This window comes from Schistocerca gregaria, chromosome 8 (genome assembly GCF_023897955.1).
Source record: "Schistocerca gregaria isolate iqSchGreg1 chromosome 8, iqSchGreg1.2, whole genome shotgun sequence".
Taxonomy (NCBI): domain Eukaryota; kingdom Metazoa; phylum Arthropoda; class Insecta; order Orthoptera; family Acrididae; genus Schistocerca; species Schistocerca gregaria.
The window spans coordinates 255,236,125-255,255,794 of NC_064927.1; the positions used below are offsets into that span (position 1 = coordinate 255,236,125).

At 39.2% G+C, this 19,670-nt stretch overlaps 1 protein-coding gene across 1 annotated transcript in view; it reads left to right on the forward strand.

Moving 5' to 3' along the window:
* LOC126285431 (cubilin-like) overlaps window positions 1-19,670 on the forward strand; it is a 1,398,426-nt gene that overhangs the window by 1,150,571 nt on the left and 228,185 nt on the right. The window contains exon 51 of the mRNA XM_049984811.1: window positions 11,070-11,335. Within this exon, the coding sequence (XP_049840768.1) occupies window positions 11,070-11,335 (266 nt within the window). The remainder of the gene's footprint in view (window positions 1-11,069; window positions 11,336-19,670) is intronic.

The following is a 19,670-nucleotide window of genomic DNA, read 5'->3' on the forward strand; positions in this document are numbered from 1 at the left end:
GGTGAAGAAAGCCTTAAATCATAAAAATATTGATTTGATAGATGAGTCCTATGTGATTGGAGCAGAATTGGATAATGTAAAAGGAACAGAATTCAAAAAGAGGCAGGAATAAAATTTTGGGTGTTGCAGAAAGTTTTCAATGCCTAATTGAAAATGCTGAATAGAATATGTCCAAAATTTTCACTATTGTCATGGATGTGTTATAGAAGATGTTCAAGAATGGAAGAGTGTTGACAAAATCATGCAAATAGAGAAATCTAAACCTCATCAGTGATAAAGCTGATGCTGCCAGCATCTCATCAACTAGTGGTCCAGAAAATGAAGATGGAGTTATTCTGGCTGCTTATGAAGCATTTACATGTCTAGGTACTGCCTTGCAATGGTTTGAAGCTCCAGATAAAAGTGATGAGTATCACATATCTGCCTTGAAAAAGGTACATAAGTTAACTGCTCATAAGTGCAAAATGCACATCTATTAAATTTATTTGCTTTCTGGGACATTCTACCTACATTTCCACTGTGCTTACCTTTGAAAGAATAAAAGAGATTCTTTGTATTATAAATATCTCTAGTTTTTATTGCTAAATTGGTAAATAAATGTAAACAGTTCATAATTTGAATAAACTGGTTTTCCAAATACCCATGTCCCCCATTTAGTTAGGATAATTGATGCTCTACTGTACATCATTAAACAGAGCTAACGAATTTCACTGATAGGAGAGGCTATAGTATTCATTTACAAAGTGGGAATAGCAAATGTTTCATGAACAGTGTGTCTTTCATAAACCAGAATGGAGAAATATTCACATTAAAAAATGAATCAAGAGAGTAAAAAGAGTTTTCCAACAGATATTCCTCCAATTTACCCTTAAACTGTGGCACTACACTGATAAGAGCTTTTATGTCAAATTGGAGTGCATTGAACACCTTTGTGGTTGAGTTATGTACGCCCTTTTCCAAAAGACTCAAGTTTTTACTGTTGGGATGCAAGTAATGATTCAATCTTGTATTGTGGTCATTATAGACACTATGGGTTTTGTAAATGGGGTAGTTCTTAATTACAAAACATGTAAGAAATAGGATGTACTGTGTGAGGGCACTGATGATATTTTACATTTCTTAAAAAGATTTCTGCATGAATTATTTCTCTTAACTCTGCTTAGTTGTATACGTGGAAGAACACTAAAAAGTATCAGATAGATTATATAATGGTAAGACAGAGATTTAGGAACCAGCTTTTAAATCGTAAGACATTTCCAGGGGCAGATGTGGACTTTGACCACAATCTATTGGTTATGAACTGTAGATTAAAACTGAAGAAACTGCAAAAATGTGGGAATTTAAGGAGATGGGACCTGGATAAACTGACTAAACTAGAGGTTGTACAGAGTTTCAGGGAGAGCATAAGGGAACAATTGACAGGAATGGGGGAAAGAAATACAGTAGCAGAAAAATGGGTAGCTTTGAGGGATGAAGTAGTGAAGGCAGCAGAGGATCAAGTAGGTAAAAAGACGAGGGCTTGTAGAAACCCTTTGGTAACACAAGAAATATTGAATTTAATTGATGAAAGGAGAAAATATAAAAATGCAATAAATGAAGCAGGCAAAAAGGAATACAAACGTCTCAAAAATGAGATCGACAGGAAGTGCAAAATGGCTAAGCAGGGATGGCTAGAGGACAAATGTAAGGACGTAGAGGCTTATCTCACTAGGGGTAAGATAGATACTGCCTACAGGAAAATTAGAGAGACCTTTGGAGATAAGAGAACCACTTGTATGAACATCAAGAGCTCCGATGGAAACCCAGTTCTAAGCAAAGAAGGGAAAGCAGAAAGGTGGAAGGAGTATATAGAGGGTCTATACAAGGGCGATGTACTTGAGGACAATATTATGGAAATGGAAGAGGATGTAGATGAAGATGAAATTGGAGATACGATACTGAGGGAAGAGTTTGACAGAGCACTGAAAAACCTGAGTTGAAACAAGGCCCCCGGAGTAGACAACATTCCATTGGAACTACTGACGGCCTTGGGAGGGCCAGTTCTGACAAAACTGTACCATCTGGTGAGCAAGATGTATGAAACAGGTGAAATACACTCAGACTTGAGATGAATGTAATAATTTCAATCCCAAAGAAAGCAGGTATTGACAGATGTGAAAATTACCAAACAATCAGTTTAATAAGCCACAGCTGCAAAATAGTAACACGAATTCCTTACAGATGAATTGAAAAACTAGTAGAAGCTGACCACGGGGAAGATTAGTTTGGATTCCGTAGAAATACTGGAACATGTGAGGCAATACTGATCGTACGACTTATCTTAGAGGGAAGGATAAAGAAAGGCAAACCTATGTTTCTAGCATTTGTAGACTTGGAGAAAGCTTTTGACAACGTTGACTGGAATACTCTCTTTCAAATTCTGAATGTAGCAGGGATAAAATACAGGAAGCGAAAGGCTATTTACAATTTGTACTGAAACCAGATGGCAGTTATAAGAGTCGAGGGGCATGAAAGAGAAGCAGTGGTGGGGAAGGGTGGGAGACAGGGTTGTAGCCTCTCCCTGACATTATTCAATCTCTATATTGAGTAAGCAGTAAAGGAAACAAAAGAAAAATTCAGAGGAGGTATTAAAATCCATGGAGAAGAAATAAAAACTTTGAGGTTCACCGATGACATTGTAATTCTGTCAGAGACAGCAAAGGACTTGGAAGAGCAGTTGAATGCAATGGACAGTGTCTTGAGAGGAGGATATAAGATGAACGTCAACAAATGCAAAAGAAGGATCATGGAATGTAGTCGAATTAAGTCGGGTGATGCTGGTGGAATTATATTAGGAAATGAGACACTTAAAGTAGTGAAGGAGTTTTGCTATTTGGGCAGCAAAATAACTGATGATGGTCGAAGTAGAGAGGATATGAAATGTAGTCTGACAATGGCAAGGAAAGTGTTTCTGAAGAAGAAAAAATTTTTTAACATCGAGTATAGTTTTAAGTGTAAGGAAGTTGTTTCTGAAAGTATTTGTATGGAGTGTAGCCATGTATGGAAGTGAAACATGGATGATAAATAGTTTGGACAAGAAGAGAATAGAAGCTTTCAAAATGTAGTGCTACAGAAGAATGCTGAAGATTAGATGGGTAGATCACATAACTAATGAAGAAGTATTGAATAGGATTGGGGAGAAGAGAAGTTTGTGGCACAACTTGACCAGAAGAAGGTATCGGTTGGTAGGACATGTTCTGAGGCATCAAGGGATCACCAATTTAGTATTGGAGGGCAGTGTGGAGGATAAAAATTGTAGAGGGAGACCTAGAGATGAATACACTAAGCAGATTCAGAAGGATGTAGGTTGCAGTAGGTACTGGGAGACGAAGAACCTTTGCACAGGATAGAGTAGCATGGAGAGCTGCATCAAACCAGTCTCTGGACTGAAGACCACAACAACAACAACTCTGCTTAGAATTTGGGTTGCTCTGTTCTAAGTGACAAACACTTTTTTTTTTGCCATTGGTTGGGTACCTCAAAATATAATCCCATAGAACAACAATGTATGAAAATAAGCAGCCTTAACAGCATCAGTATCAACAGTTGATGCTGCAATAATTAAGGCTTACGTTGCTGAACTAAGTCTCTCTGTCAAATTCAAAATACGGCAATAACAGTTTCAATCTGTATATTGAGCAAGTAGTAAAGGAAACAGAAGAAAAATTTGGAGTAAATATTAAAATTCATGGAGACGAAGTAAAAACTTTGATGTTCGCCGATGACATTGTAATTCTGTCAGAGACGGCAAAGGACTTGGAAGAGCAGTTGAACGGAATGGATAGTGTCTTGAAAGGAGGATATAAGATGAACATTAACAAAAGCAAAACGAGGATAATGGAATGTAGTCAAATTAAATCGGGTGATGCTGAGGGAATTAGATTAGGAAATGAGACACTTAAAGTAGTAAAGGAGTTTTGCTATTTAGGAAGTAAAATAACTGATGATGGTCGAAGTAGAGAGGATATAAAATGTAGACTGGCAATGGCAAGGAAAGCGTTTCTCAAGAAGAGAAATTTGTTAACATCGAATATAGATTTATGTGTCAGGAAGTCGTTTATGAAAGTATTTGTTTGGAGTGTAGCCATGTATGGAAGTGAAACATGGACGATAACTAGTTTGGACAAGAAGAGAATAGAAGCTTTCGAAAGAGAAGTTTGTGGCACAACTTGACTAGAAGAAGGGATCGGTTGGTAGGACATGTTTTGAGGCATCAAGGGATACCAATTTAGTATTGGAGGGCAGCGTGGAGGATAAAAATTGTAGAGGGAGACCAAGAGATGAATACACTAAGCAGATTCAGAAGGATGTAGGTTGCAGTAGGTACTGGGAGACGAAGAACCTTTGCACAGGATAGAGTAGCATGGAGAGCTGCATCAAACCAGTCTCAGGACTGAAGACAACAACAACAATCTTAAAAAACAGTGCAGTTAAGATTAAGCAGGTATTTATATTACAGAAGTGTATGGTAAGAATATTGTGTAAAGGTATTACATGAACAACTTGTAGAGGCCTCTCCAATAAAATCAGTGTTTTAGCAATCACATCCACGTATATTTACTCCCTAATGGTATTTGTGATTAATAATAAGCATGAATTTAGTGTGAACTGTTAAATTCACAACCACAGTATTATAAGCAAATAATTTCCACAGAGACTGTGTGTTCAATATTTATGACTTAGAAAGGAGTTTTATATTTTTATTAAAAAGCTCTTTAACATGTTACTGGTAGTAATCTAACAAGAAACTGGAAATCTCCAGCTCACACATGAGAATATGCTACCCATATGGAGTGATCATTGCATTTTAATCTTAGGTCCTCCTGAACTTTTTGAGATCCATGAAAATGAATGTACCAGGTATTTTAACATTTTACCTGTACAAGATTATTTGATATTAGGCAACTCTCCGTCCAATTTGGATAATGATAGCCGTAGGAGGCCCTTAAATATTTGTGTAAGAGCCAAATATATGGCTCCCACAAATAAAAAACTTAAAATTGTAATAATCAGCCAAAACATTTGCAAAAGAGACCTAGATTTGGAAGCAGCCATAATAAGCAGTGAGGATCATATAATACTAGGTATTTAAAGCTGTCTAAAATGTTACATTTCCTGCAGTTAGATTGTTAAGGATAAATCTAAGTGTATATTGAAAGAATAGGCTGATGTGAAATTGAAGTGGTGTATTTGTTGTATTATACAAGAAACTCAAATCCACTGAGACAGAAAATGAGGTTGTGTGGTAAACTGTCTGTGCAAGACTAGTATGATGGATGGGTATAGTGTTATAAAGGAGTCTAATAGTAATGATTTGTTTTGCCACACACATTTTTCCTCAGTTTATTAGGGAGTAATCAGTGGCTAAATTTGTTGATATTGTTCAGAATGTGCTCTTGCTGTGTTGCCAGTGAATATTTTGTCCTTCCTGTAGCTCTAAGCACCATTTTCCACACAGGGCATATATTGCACATATGCCCTCTTCTGCCATTGTAACTTGACATGGATTTTTATCTTGGACAGAGAATCATTAACAGAATTTTAAATAACCTTGGTCATCAGTTTATTAGGGAATAATCATTGGCTATATTTGTTGAAATTTTTCAGAATGTGCTCTTGCTGTGCTGCCAGTGAATATTTTGTTCTTCGTGTAGCTCTAAGCACCATTTTCAGCACAGGGCAATATTGTACATATGCCCTCTTCTGCCATCATAACTTGACATGGATTGTTATCTTGGACAGAAAATCATCAACAGAATTTTAAATAACCTTGGTCATGCTCCAGGGAAGTGTATTGGGACCTTTTTCTGCTCGATTTTATATTAATGACCTGGAGGACAGTAGTAATGGCAGTCTCAGACTTTTTGTAGATTGATGCAGTCATCTGCACTGAAACACTATCTGCAAAATATGTAAAAATGTTCAGTTAGATCACGATACAATTTAAAAATGGTGCAAGGATTAGCCACTATCTATGAATGTACATAAATGTAAAATTACGCATGACAATAAATGCAGAAAAATAGTATCAAAAGACAACAATAACAATCAGTCACATTTTTAATTAGTCAGCTAATAGAACAATTTTTCCATTTTACTGATTGTTGTGCTCTGTGGCATTTTAAGATGCACAGCAACCAGGCAATTTTTTATGAATTTTTGTCTATGCCAGTATATGTTTCGTGTGGTCACCCATCTTCATTGGTGTAATACATATTTGAATCTGCTGCAGCATCCCAACTGCTGTTAATTATGTACATAGTGAAGTTCCAAACACATATTATGCAAACTGAACATGGAAAGGACTGAAACAAATATTAGCATAAGTAGAAATACATAAAAATGTGGCTGGTTCTGTATTTATGTATTTCCTAAAATAACAACTCATATAAATATGTTGATTTAACATTTTTTGGGGTATATAAAATCGAATGATGACATAGGCTCAATCATTGGAAATCATCTGACAGGCTTTATTCTATGGCTTAATGCTGAGAAAAAGCAGTCAGTGTACAAAGAGAACAACTTGCAAAACACTTGCCCTTCCCATCTTAGAACACTGCTGAAGTGTATGAGACTCATACCAGTTAGGGCTAACAGATGTTGTTAAAACTACAGAAAGAAGAACTACATAAGAGGTCACAAGTTTGGAACTTCTTGGCAGATTAAAGGTGTGTGCCAGACTGGGACTCAAACCTAGGACCTTTACCTTTCATGAGAAAGTTATCCTCCGGCTGACCTATCCAAGCATGATGCAGGACTCTTCTTCACAACTCTACTTCCACCAGTACTTGATCTCCTATATTCCAAACTTCAGTGAAGTTCTCCTGTATACCTTGCAGAAGTAGCACTCCTGGAATAATGGATACTGCAGAGATATGGCTTAACCCCAGTGTGGAAGATTGTTTCCAGGGTGAATTTTTACTCTATGGCAGAGGATGCCTGGATTTGAGACTTTCTAATAAAAGGGTAAAACAGTTTGTTGTATGGGTGCTCAAAATTGGAACCTTTGCATTTCGTGGGCAAGTGCCCCGCTGGCTGAGCTATCCAAGATTTGCTCATGACCATCCTCACAGCTTTAGTTCCAATATTAACCAATTTCCTATATTCCAAATTTCACAGATGCTCTCTCTCTCTCATGTGCCTTGAAGGAGTAGCACTCCAGGAAGAAAGGATACTGGAGAAACATGGATTAGCCGAAGCTTGTAGGATTATTTCCAGAATTAATTTTTTCACTCTGCAGCAGAATGCATGCCAATTAGAAACTTCATGGCATACATAGTGTGCCAGAGTTAAATTGAAACCTTAGGGCATTGTATTTTGTGACCAGGTGCTCTAAAAAATAGGAGAAAAGGTACTGGTGGAAGCAAAGCTGTGAGGACAGGTCATCAACCAAGCTTGGATAGTTCAGTTCCAGTCCGGCATTCAATTTAAATCTGCCAGGATGTTTCTCATCAGCACACTCTCACCTGCAGAGGAAAATTCATTCTGGTCACAATTTTGTTTGAATCACAGGACACCATCATGGACACCTTAGAAAGCTTACTAAAAGGTTGCAAAAGCTGGTTTAAGTGGCAACAGTATGCTCCAACCCCCTGTCTATCCCTTATGACACATGAAGACAAGATTACATATCCAATAGGGAGCCCATCCTAAAGATAAAATTAAGCAAATTACAGAATGGACAGGTTACTTGAAATATTGATTGGTCCCACACTCCATACCTGAAAAGAATGGGGAAAAATTGTAACACATGTTTATACTGGGAAGTAACCACAAAATGTTTTTCACAGTTCTTTTAACAGACTATGCATATACAAGGCCTGTCTAAAATGTTTCCAACCTTTAGCAATAAAAAATATTTCGAGAACCTGATGGGGTTGGGATCATAATTCTCTTCAAAACAGGCCCCTTGGGCTTGCAAACACTTAGCCACCGAACCTTCCTCTGCCAGAAACACCTCTGGATGTCTTCTTTTGGAATGGTGTTCAGCTCCATCATCATGTTCCGCATTATCTCTTCTCTGCTCTCAAAACAGTGGCGTCTTCAAGTTTGGAAACAACCAGAAGTCACAAGGAGCCATGTCTTTAGGGTAGGGAGGTTGTCAAACAGATGTAATTCCATGTTTGGTCAAGACATTTTGGATCAAGTGGGATGAATGTGCGGGGGCGTTGTCGTGATGCAGTTGCCAGTTTTTCGCCGTCCACATGTCTGGTCTTTTGCGCCGAACTGCATCAGAGAGTCACCGGAGAAACATCTTGATAGTACTCCTTTGTCACTGTTTGTCCTTCCAGTGCATATTCATGATGCACAATTCCATGGACATCAAAGAAGACTGTCAGCATCACCTTGATTTTGCTTCATACCTACCGAACTTTTTTCATACCTACCGAACTTTTTTCGGACTTGGAGACTTGGGATGCTTCCATTGCAACAACTGTCTTTTTGTTTCTGGGTCATAGCCATACACCGTGACTCATCTCCAGTTATCACAGTGTTCAGAACCCCAGGATCAGTGCTGGTGGTGTCCAAAAGGTCCTGTGCAACATCAAAACAGAGGTCTGTTTGTTCCAGCGACAACATCTTGGGCACGAATTTCACAGCACTTGGTGCATATTCAAATCATTACACAAAATTTCATGTGCAGAATCTTTACTCACTCCAACCTCTTGGGCAATCTCCCGTATGGTCAAATGACAACCTGCCATCACCAAATTTTGCACCCTCTCAACAACAGCTGCACGCCAAGCAGTTTGGAGCCTGCCAGAATGCTGGTCACTCTCCATTGATGTGCGGCCATTTTTGAATCATTTGAACAACTTCTTAATTTGTGTTACATCCATTTCATCTTCTCCAAACACCTGATGAAGCTTACAAATTGCTTTTCTTTGAGAAAGCTTTTGACAAAATTTGATGCAGCATCTTTGCTTAACACATTCAGTCATCTCGAGAGAATCAGTAATCTGACAAACACGTTGTGTAGCACCTCACTCAGCAATCGACAGGCAGCAACTGAATCACTGGAAAGTAGGGACAAAATTCACACATGTGCATTAAGGTCTCCTCCTTTACTGTGTATAATGGTGCTGTGCTACCATTTCTATTTTGCATGGGAAAATCAAATGTTGGATACTTTTTAGACAGACCTCGTAAATCTAGACTGAGATGATACAATATGAGACACCACTTTGAAATAACTAAAGGGCTGATGAACATAATAATAAAATAGCTCACATAGCCATGTTTGATTACCCAAAGAGTAAACTGTTACTGGAGTGATGTTGTATGGTCTGATGCAAATTTCTTTACGTAGCTGCTTGCAGACATAAGGCAAGAAACTGAATATCCCTGGAATGGAACATGAAAATGAGAAAATTAACTTGTTAACCAGTACGTTTAAGATTAACTTATGAAGACTACTTTGAGAAACTTTTTGTCAGCATGCAAGTGTAATGTTAATTTTTAATAGGTTTCAATCCTTCCATTGTCCATTGGACTGTTATTTTTTAAAAGTATAAAACTAATCATGTAACAAATCATTATTTTTTTTTAACAAATATAAGGGTAAAACCAATCTCATAACAGTTCAGTGCCCTTTATTTTTACAAGCTACAGTAGATAAACATTAGCCACTTAGTGTGCACTTCGAATTCTCTCACTATATTTAGCTACAGATGTAATTGCTTACCTTGCATGCTTTTATATTTTACTATATGTGTCATAATCTTCTGGGCCAATGCTGCTAAGGCCAGAAGGGTATTTATTCTACAAAAGTATTCACTAAGAATATTTTATAAATTTGATGACCCGGCACTGTGCAGAAGCGTCTTTAGGATCTTAGAGACTCATTAGTGTTAATTTGAGGTTAATAACAATAACAAATTTAGGATGAACTGTGTAATTTATTACCACAATATTACAGGAAAAAATATTCCATTATAGATTATGCACTTTTATCTATGGTTCAGAGTGAGTATTATGTTCTTGTGCAGAAGCCTACATGTTGCTGACAATTGTCACGGAGAAAACTAAAAATCCTCAAGTATTCATAAACAAAATAAAGAGTACATTATTGACTACTCCGTCTACACTTTTGCAGAAAATTTAGATCCAGGGATGTACCTACTTTGTGGTAGATGTTGGCTTCATGTCTGTGTTGACTACAATGATGTTATCACTATGCTGTTCATTGCAGATAACACACATTCCTATTTTCTTATTCATTATTAAGTCTTCCACTGCATTGTCCAGGCTTGATTTTGCATTAATGATGCTGTTTCATCTGGCATGAAGTCCTGTTTTTCATGCTACTGGACTTCACTAAATCTCACTATATCTAACTTCAATGTACCAATTTCTGTACTTAAATTCTCTAATCTACCTACCTGATTAATAAATCTAACATCCCACACATTCTTCTGTGTACTCCTCACCCAGAAATCCAATACTATTTTCCTCCAGAATATTTTAGGCAAGAGGCTATCATCATCATTTAACTATACTGTAAAGGTGCATATCTGCATACAGTTACTAGTCTGGTATGTTCCCAACATTTCTATTTTTTTAGACAGTTTCACAATTACCATTTTAGATAAGATTATATATCTCCTGCTGATTTGTAAATAATCATGTAACTACCTCGTTTGAGAAGTCCCCTCATAACATGGAATCAGAAATTCTTGGCTCAAGGCACCTGTAGTTGTTAATAAATGGTTGTTGGCGTGTACATCCTGTCATTTCAGTTCAGTGTATTCTTTCGGTTTATTTTTGTAAGCTGTGCCAAGAAAATGCAACTGAGTGTCAAAAACTCTGTAACATAAATAAGGAAATAACATACATAAATAAGGAAAAACGAAACCAATTATTCAATTATAGTTTCCATGTTTGTACTTATATTGCTACTTATACAAGTACATTATTATAAATTTGTTTTGCAATGGAAAGTAATTTACTGCTTCTGTTCCATTTATGTGAATTGTGTGTTCATTATGCTGGATAATCAAAGTAATTTGGATGCCCATTTTCTGTAGGTGAACTCAGATTATCAGTGTGTAAAAATATTACATCACCCAAGCACATCAGCAGCCCATTCCCATCAACAAAAATTGTGGCCAAGCTGGGGACTGATAAAGGTTTCCGCGCATTACAATTCTCTGGGCAGTATTCTGTATCTTATTGTGGAGGAATAATATTTGGACCTGAGGCAAATGTTACAAGCCCCGATCACCCTTCGGCGCCTTCCAAGGATATTCACTGTGCCTGGGCTGTCACATATTCTGAAGGCCAACGGGTTAAGGTAAATTTATCAAAATTTTCACTTTCTGTTATTTTGAGTAATTAAAGATCCATGTAAACAGCTAAATTTTGTAGCAAGTCTCATATGTATAAAAAGAGAAAAACAGCTCATCCTTCCTTCCTCTCTTTCTTTTCACTTATCTTTTCATATTTTTATAACAGTAATGTTGATATTTAACTGGTAAATCTCAAACAACAATAAAATACTGCCATCAGAACTTTATTAACTGTGAAATTATGAACCTACTGAAACAAAAAAAAAAGTATTTCTCATAGAATTCAGAGAACCTCAATGAAAAAAAAAAATAAATAGCAAAGCTGTCACATTACTGATTTTTCACTTTCCTGTCATCTAGAACATAGCACATGTATAAATGTTCTTTGATGCTGGAGTTAATTTTGCATTTCCAATATGTATTACCACATTTTGAATTTCCAGTATGTATTACCCATGCAGGTTAGCAACTCCAAATTATCAAAAGTAGGACAGTGTTTCACAAAAGCCAGGACAGTTATTTAAAAAAACGCTGAAAATTTGACAGTATGGTTTGCAGTTGTGTGTGCAAGTTGTGTTTGCATGAGTGTGTGTGTGTGTGTGTGTGTGTGTGTGTGTGTGAGAGAGAGAGAGAGAGAGAGAGAGAGAGAAAGAGAGAGAGAGAGAGATCTATTGTTGATAAAGGCCTTCATGACCAAAAGCTTGTCTTTTTGTTGTGCCTATCTGTAACTCACCATCTTCAGTATATGGTGAGTGGCAACTTTCCTTTTCATAATATTGTGTCAATTTATTTTTATTTTAAAGTCAATAAATTGTTTATCTTTGACATAGTCAATCTGACCAGAAAATAATGCACTGAAAATTTCTGTTTGTATTTAAAAAAAATAGCATTTACAGTACAATTATGTTGAAGTAATTTTCAGTTTTTTCAATGGTGTTCCAGTGGTGTTCACTCTGAAAATGTATTTTTCAGAAAAATGTACTGCAGAGAGAGGAGCTGAATGTTTTCTTGAAGATTATAGTTATATAATTACTCACAAGACATACCATTGAAATTGTACTTGACCAGTGACATTCCTCTGGCTGAGGCTATCAACGAGTTCTGACAATAACATCTACAGTGTAAAGTATAGTGACAAGCATTGAGCCATATTGAAACTAGTTCACATCATCCTTTTTTGTTTGCCTCTGATAAGGTGTCTTTCCACTTCACAGAACCTTTATATCCCACATTAATGTCAGTATCATGCACATCACATTTTGCTTCACTTTTGTTTCATCCAAATACAAAGCATACATATTTTGCTTTTAATTTGTATAGAATGTTGCACTACATTTTCCTGCTGTCACTACTATTTACTTGAAAAGATGATCTACTTCTGATTAGTTGGATGCAGTCATATACTGTAACAGTACTACACTAAAAGTCTCAGTTAATCAGTATTTCTAGACAGTATAACACACAAACACTCCAACTTCAATTGATTAAGTAACATCTGTTTCAGAGTACCAAAATATCAAGACAATGCTAGACAAACTACAATACCTCAAATCAAGAAACTATATATCTCGACTATGAATACATTTCTCCAAACAAATACACCATTGGTATTGAACCTCACCATTGGTATTGAACCTTACCATTGGTATTGAACCTGCTGAAAAATATATAGCCAAGTATATGCAGCTTATAATCGAACCCAGTTATGCTCTACTGAAAGTTGGTTTATTATAAGATGCATCTTTTGTTGCCACAAAGCCAGGCACTTCCTAAAAAATAAAAATGACAGCTATTCAGCATTGAGAACCCAAACAGTTGGCTCCTTGCTGGAGTGGCTGATGGATGCAGCTGAAGCAATAGAAACCAAATTATTACTGATTTCCAGTTGGGTAGCTCATATTTTATTGCATGTGACTAACTTGTCTATAAATCAGATTATTTCATGTAGAATTACTCATAACATTTCACCAGTCACTAACTCTTTTTGCTGTTTTGCTTTTTCAGTGTAAGTCACTAAACATAGTGTTATCTGCTGATTACAGTTATCACAAAGTTTCAGCAAACATCGATCTCTGTCATTGGACTTCTTTTATTCTTTAACTCCCATCAGCCACTTCAATGAAGGTGTTCTTAGAGTGCACTCTGCAAATGACTGAAAGCGGCTGGCATGACCAGAATATAGAGTGATGTCATTTATGGAATAAATTTGTAGGAATTGATTTTCTGCTTCCTAGCACAACTAGAAATATACTACAAGTAGATTGCTGAAGGGTGAATATGTGCTAGGAAAGGAGGAAAAACTAACTGCATTGACATGCAAATGTTACTTATTGAGAAAGATATATCTACTACAGGGGATATACAAGGTGAGTCAGTAACTATTGCTGCCTAGAATAACTCCAAAAGTATGAAAGTAGATGAAAACTGTGTGGGATAAAAGTTGCATGGGACAATGGGGGCCATAATATGACGTTGGTTTTATGTAGCCAGGTGGGCTCACGTCAGAGATATGAAGGTCATTTTTTTTAATTGATGCTATAGTTTCATACTTATTTTCTGATATCAGCTATCAAGATGAATCCAATTATGTGTAACAGTAAGGTCTTTTAAGGTCAACGAAGGTCAAAAAGATGGCATGAACATCCATTTACTGAAGTGTTCAAAGTGGTGACCATTGGTATCAATGCAGTGCTGCAATCTTCTTATCATGGATTTAGTGGTATTCCTTATCACTTGGCATGTATCAAAGCACAGGCTCTGACAATTCTCTCTCATATATCGTGCAAATAGTAAATATTCACTGAATACAGCGTATCCCTCTAACGTGCCATTTACATGTAAACACCATTCGACAGTTTCACAATACAACACTAATAGGAGTGGTAAGAGTTGTATCTTTGAATCAAGAAAATGTGAATGACATATTCCTTTGGAGAACAATCTGATATGCTTCTCATTTTTGGAGAATGCCAATGAAATTCCGTGAGAGCTAGAGACTTACATTCCTGGAAATGGAAAAAAGAACACATTGACACCGGTGTGTCAGACCCACCATACTTGCTCCGGACACTGCGAGAGGGCTGTACGAGCAATGATCACACGTACGGCACAGCGGACACACCAGGAACTGCGGTGTTGGCCGTCGAATGGCACTAGCTGCGCAGCATTTGTGCACTGCCGCCATCAGTGTCAGCCAGTTTGCCGTGGCATACGGAGCTCCATCGCAGTCTTTAACACTGGTAGCATGCCGCGACAGCGTGGACGTGAACCGTATGTGCAGTTGACGGACATTGAGCAAGGGCGTATAGTGGGCATGCGGGAGGCCGGGTGGACGTACCGCCGAATTGCTCAACACGTGGGGCGTGAGGTCTCCACAGTACAGCGATGTTGTCGCCTGGAAATTGAAATAAGAACACCGTTAATTCATTGTCCCAGGAAGGGGAAACTTTATTGACACATTCCTGGGGTCAGATACATCACATGATCACACTGACAGAACCACAGGCACATAGACACAGGCAACAGAGCATGCACAATGTCGGCACTAGTACAGTGTATATCCACCTTTCGCAGCAATGCAGGCTTCTATTCTCCCATGGAGACGATCGTAGAGATGCTGGATGTAGTCCTGTGGAATGGCTTGCCATGCCATTTCCACCTGGCGCCTCAGTTGGACCAGCGTTCGTGCTGGACGTGCAGACCGCGTGAGACTACGCTTCATCCAGTCCCAAACATGCTCAATGGGGGACAGATCCGGAGATCTTGCTGGCCAGGGTAGTTGACTTACACCTTCTAGAGCACGTTGGGTGGCACAGGATACATGCGGACGTGCATTGTCCTGTTGGAACAGCAAGTTCCCTTGCCGGTCTAGGAATGGTAGAACGATGGGTTCGATGACGGTTTGGATGTACCGTGCACTATTCAGTGTCCCCTCGACGATCACCAGAGGTGTACGGCCAGTGTAGGAGATCGCTCCCCACACCATGATGCCGGGTGTTGGCCCTGTGTGCCTCGGTCGTATGCAATCCTGATTGTGGCTCTCACCTGCACGGCGCCAAACACGCATACGACCATCATTGGCACCAAGGCAGAAGTGACTCTCATCGCTGAAGACGACACGTCTCCATTCGTCCCTCCATTCACGCCTGTCGCGACACCAGTGGAGGCGCGCTGCACGGTGTTGGGGCGTGAGCGGAAGACGGCCTAACGGTGTGCGGGACCATAGCCCAGCTTAATGGAGACGGTTGCGAATGGTCCTCGCCGATACCCCAGGAGCAACAGTGTCCCTAATTTGCTGGGAAGTGGCGGTGCGGTCCCCTACGGCACTGCGTAGGATCCTACAGTCTTGGCGTGCATCTGTGCGTCGCTGCGGTCCGGTCCCAGGTCGACGGGCACGTGCACCTTCCGCCGACCACTGGCGACAACATCGATGTACTGTGGAGACCTCACACCCCAAGTGTTGAGCAATTCGGCGGTACGTCTACCCGGCCTCCCGCATGCCCACTATACGCCCTCGCTCAAAGTCCGTCAACTGCACATACGGTTCACGTCCACGCTGTCGCGGCATGCTACCAATGTTAAAGACTGCGATGGAGCTCCATATGCCATGGCAAACTGGCTGACACTGACGGCGGCGGTGCACAAATGCTGCGCAGCTAGCGCCATTCGACGGCCAACACCGCGGTTCCTGGTGTGTCCGCTGTGCCGTGCGAGTGATCCTTGCTTGTACAGTCCTCTCGCAGTGTCCAGAGCAAGTATGGTGGGTCTGACACACCGGTGTCAATGTGTTCTTTTTTCCATTTCCAGAAGTGTAGATTCCAACTACACCTGAAGATATGTGAGAGAGAATTGTCAGAGCACTTGCTTCAATAAGTACTGATGTGATAAAGAATACAACTAAATCCATGATAAGGAGATTGCAGCACTGCATTGATGTCAGTGATCATCACTTCAAACACCTTCTGCAAATGGACATTCATGCCACATTTTTTATATATGTTGACCTTCAAAGACCTTACTGTTACACATCATTGGCTTCATCTTGATAGCCACTATCAGAAAATAAGTACCAAACTATAGCATTCCATTTAAAAAAAAACAAAGTTGACATTCATATCTCTGAAGTGACCGCACCTAGCAACAAAAAACCAACGTCATATTATGGCCCCCGTTGTCTGATGCAACTTTTCCCCCACAAACTTTTCAGTTCCTATCATGCTTGTGGAGTTATTCTTGGTGGCAATAGTTAGCAACTCACCCTACATAATGAATTAACATATAGGCATACCTCCCAAGGTGTCAGCAAGAGATTTTAAGAATGTAGAGCAGGGCTTAACAACTGGCCAGATATTGAGCACGAGTGCTCGCGTCTGCTCAGGCACATGCTCCCGAGCAGGTGCAAGGTCGCGGAGTAGGGAGGGATTGGAGGGAGGGCAAATGCGTGCACACATTTGAATAGGGCTGCTGCGTGCCTATTGAATTCGTGCTGACTGTGTAACGTTTAAAGTACTACGATCAGCCCTAACAGTCACTTCGCTGGTTAAGAATCATATCAAGTCGCCATTGTGTAACCCCAACCGTGCTTTCGCAGCTCAACCCCCATTGGGAGAAATTGTATCTGTTTACAGAAAAAGATGGTCTTGCAAAATGTTTAGTATGTCACGACATTATATGTCATACCATGCGAAAGACTACGGAAGTGGGAAATGCGAGGGACCAGATCGTGCACAGGAAGTTATTAAACTTAAAAGGAAGCTATGCGAAGAAGATCTGGATGACGAAGAAAAATCAACTGAGGCAGCTCTCAGTGTGAGTTACAAAATTTTAGCAAAATCCCTGCACCCCTTCAGTGATGGCGATTTAATAAAAGAAAGTTTGGTAGTTGCAGCGGAACATTTGTGTTTATCTCAAGTTGAACAGTTACAGATTGTGCCATTATCTAACATGACCATTATGCGTCACATACAGGACATGGCAGACGATGTCCAGAGCCAGCTTTCAAAAATATCTGTAAAGATTTTATGGCATATTCTCTAGCTCTGGACGAAAGTATTGATATCACTAGAACTGCGCAGCTTGCCATATTTATTAGAGGTGTTAACAGAGATCTTCAAGTGAGGGAGGAGTTCCTCAATGTAGTAGCCATGAAGAACACTACAACCGGAGGTGATATTTTAAGTAGTGTTGAAGAAAGTGTAGAAAGTATAGGATTGTCATGGAATTCTTTAGTTTCAGTGTCTACAGGCAGTGCACCGGCGATGACAGGGAATAAACTCAGGTTTTGTTGCGCTGTTGAAACAGAAAATGCAAAACCTGACCGTGCCGAATGAAATAAGGGGCATTCACTGTATGATCCAATGGGAAAACTTATGTGCAAAGTGTATCACTCTAAAAAATGTGATAAGTGTTGTTGTTCGTACAACCAATTATACAAGGAAGCATGGGATACAACACAGGCAATTTAAAAGCTTTCTTGAGGATGTAGAAAGCCAGTATGGCAGCCTGCCTTATTACAGTGAGGTCCGCTGGCTTAGTCGTGGCTAATTATTAAATGAATTTTTTTGCCTATTAGATGAGATAAATATGTTCATGGAAATAAATAACATGTGTGTTCCTGAATTGAAAGAGCCTTAATGGAAATGTGATCTCGCATTCTTAGCAGATTTAACAAGCCATCTGAATGCTTTGAACATTTCATTACAAGGAAAAGATCTGCCAATTATTCATATCATAGATTGAATACGACCTTTTAAAATGAAATTGACATTTTGGGTGAGTCAGCTGGAAACAGGAAATCTAGCTCATTTTCCTAAATTATCACCCATGCAAGATGTTCACAAAGACTGTGAACATTATTCACATAGTTTATTTGCCCTTAAGGAAGAATCTGATCAACGCTTTCAAGATCTGACAGCACTAGACAGTGATTTTGATCTGTTTTCCTCTTCATATTCAGCGAATATTGAAGAGATTCATCCTGAGCTGCGACTAGAAATTATTGACCTGCAGTGTGACAGAGAATACAGAGACAAATTTCAGAACAAGAAAAACATTTTGGAATTCTACAGACACTTCCCTCAGGATAGACGTCCTCGTTTGCACAAACTGGCAGCTACAATAGTATCAATGTTCGGTTCCACGCATGTTTGTGAACAACTGTTCTCTGCAATGAAATGTAACAAGACGTGCCTGAGAAATGCATTGTCTGATAGAAATTTAAACTGCACACTGCACCTACAATGCACAAGAACAATTACTCCGAACATAGACGCAACTGTAAAGGGCAAAAAGTACAAGATAACCAAGATCCCACACTTCAGTGACACCTTTTATTGTGTAACAGTTCACAAATTAATATAAATGTAGAGGCATACACTAAGCTAATAAAATTATGTGGCACGTGTACATTCTCCTTTATTTGTTTCATTTGTCGCTGTAATAATTCGTGAGTGATATCCCTGCAGATGGCCGCGGATTTACATTGACTGGTGCCAGCTGCTGTGTGCTCCACGTGACTGTCTCCACTCTCTGCTCTGGTCCTGTAGTGGGGGTAGCTGCTCACAACTTGCTACGAGAGCACGTTTGTTGTGAAGCCCTGATGTAGAGCAATAGCTACCATGTCCTAGTTTGAAACAGAATACCATTAATGATCCAAAATGAAGACACAGTTACAAGTTCATTTGCAGGGCAGAGAACAAAGCTGGCATATTCCATGAGACCTCTCTCCATGACTTGTGTCAACACATTGAAAATGCTATATACAATATTTCCCTCACACCATTTTAGGTGGGTCATATTTACATGAATTTATATTTACACAAAGGAAGAGGATACAATATTCAACTGTAACTGCGTTATGTAGTGATCGAATCTAAGTATAAGTTTAGGTGACAGGGTTGGTACAGTGACATTATTTTTTATCCTTGTAGGTCATTCGCATGTTGGTAGGTGACTTGTCGAAAGTAATTGACATGCCCAGCTCAACACACGAAGAGGGCTGCTGATGTCCAGTCACAGTTAAGAAGGTTAGGCTTACTTTTTCATAGTGAATATATGAGTAGCCTACATTGCTCATGCTGCATATTCAAACAAGGCTGATTTACCCATACATAGTCATCTGGTTTCTCATACGCCTATGTTGTAGCACTGTGCTGGAAGCTGTTAAATTCTGTACCATGCAATTAAACACAGTGGTGGCATCCAAAGACATTTCCTCAGTGGCGACGGGGAAGAACAGCTGCTGTAGGGAAAGAGCCTCAAGTCACAGTTTTCGCACAGAAAAACCCGCCTATGGCAGAGATGTGGTGACGGAGGGAGTCTATGCTGTCAGAGGGATCACTA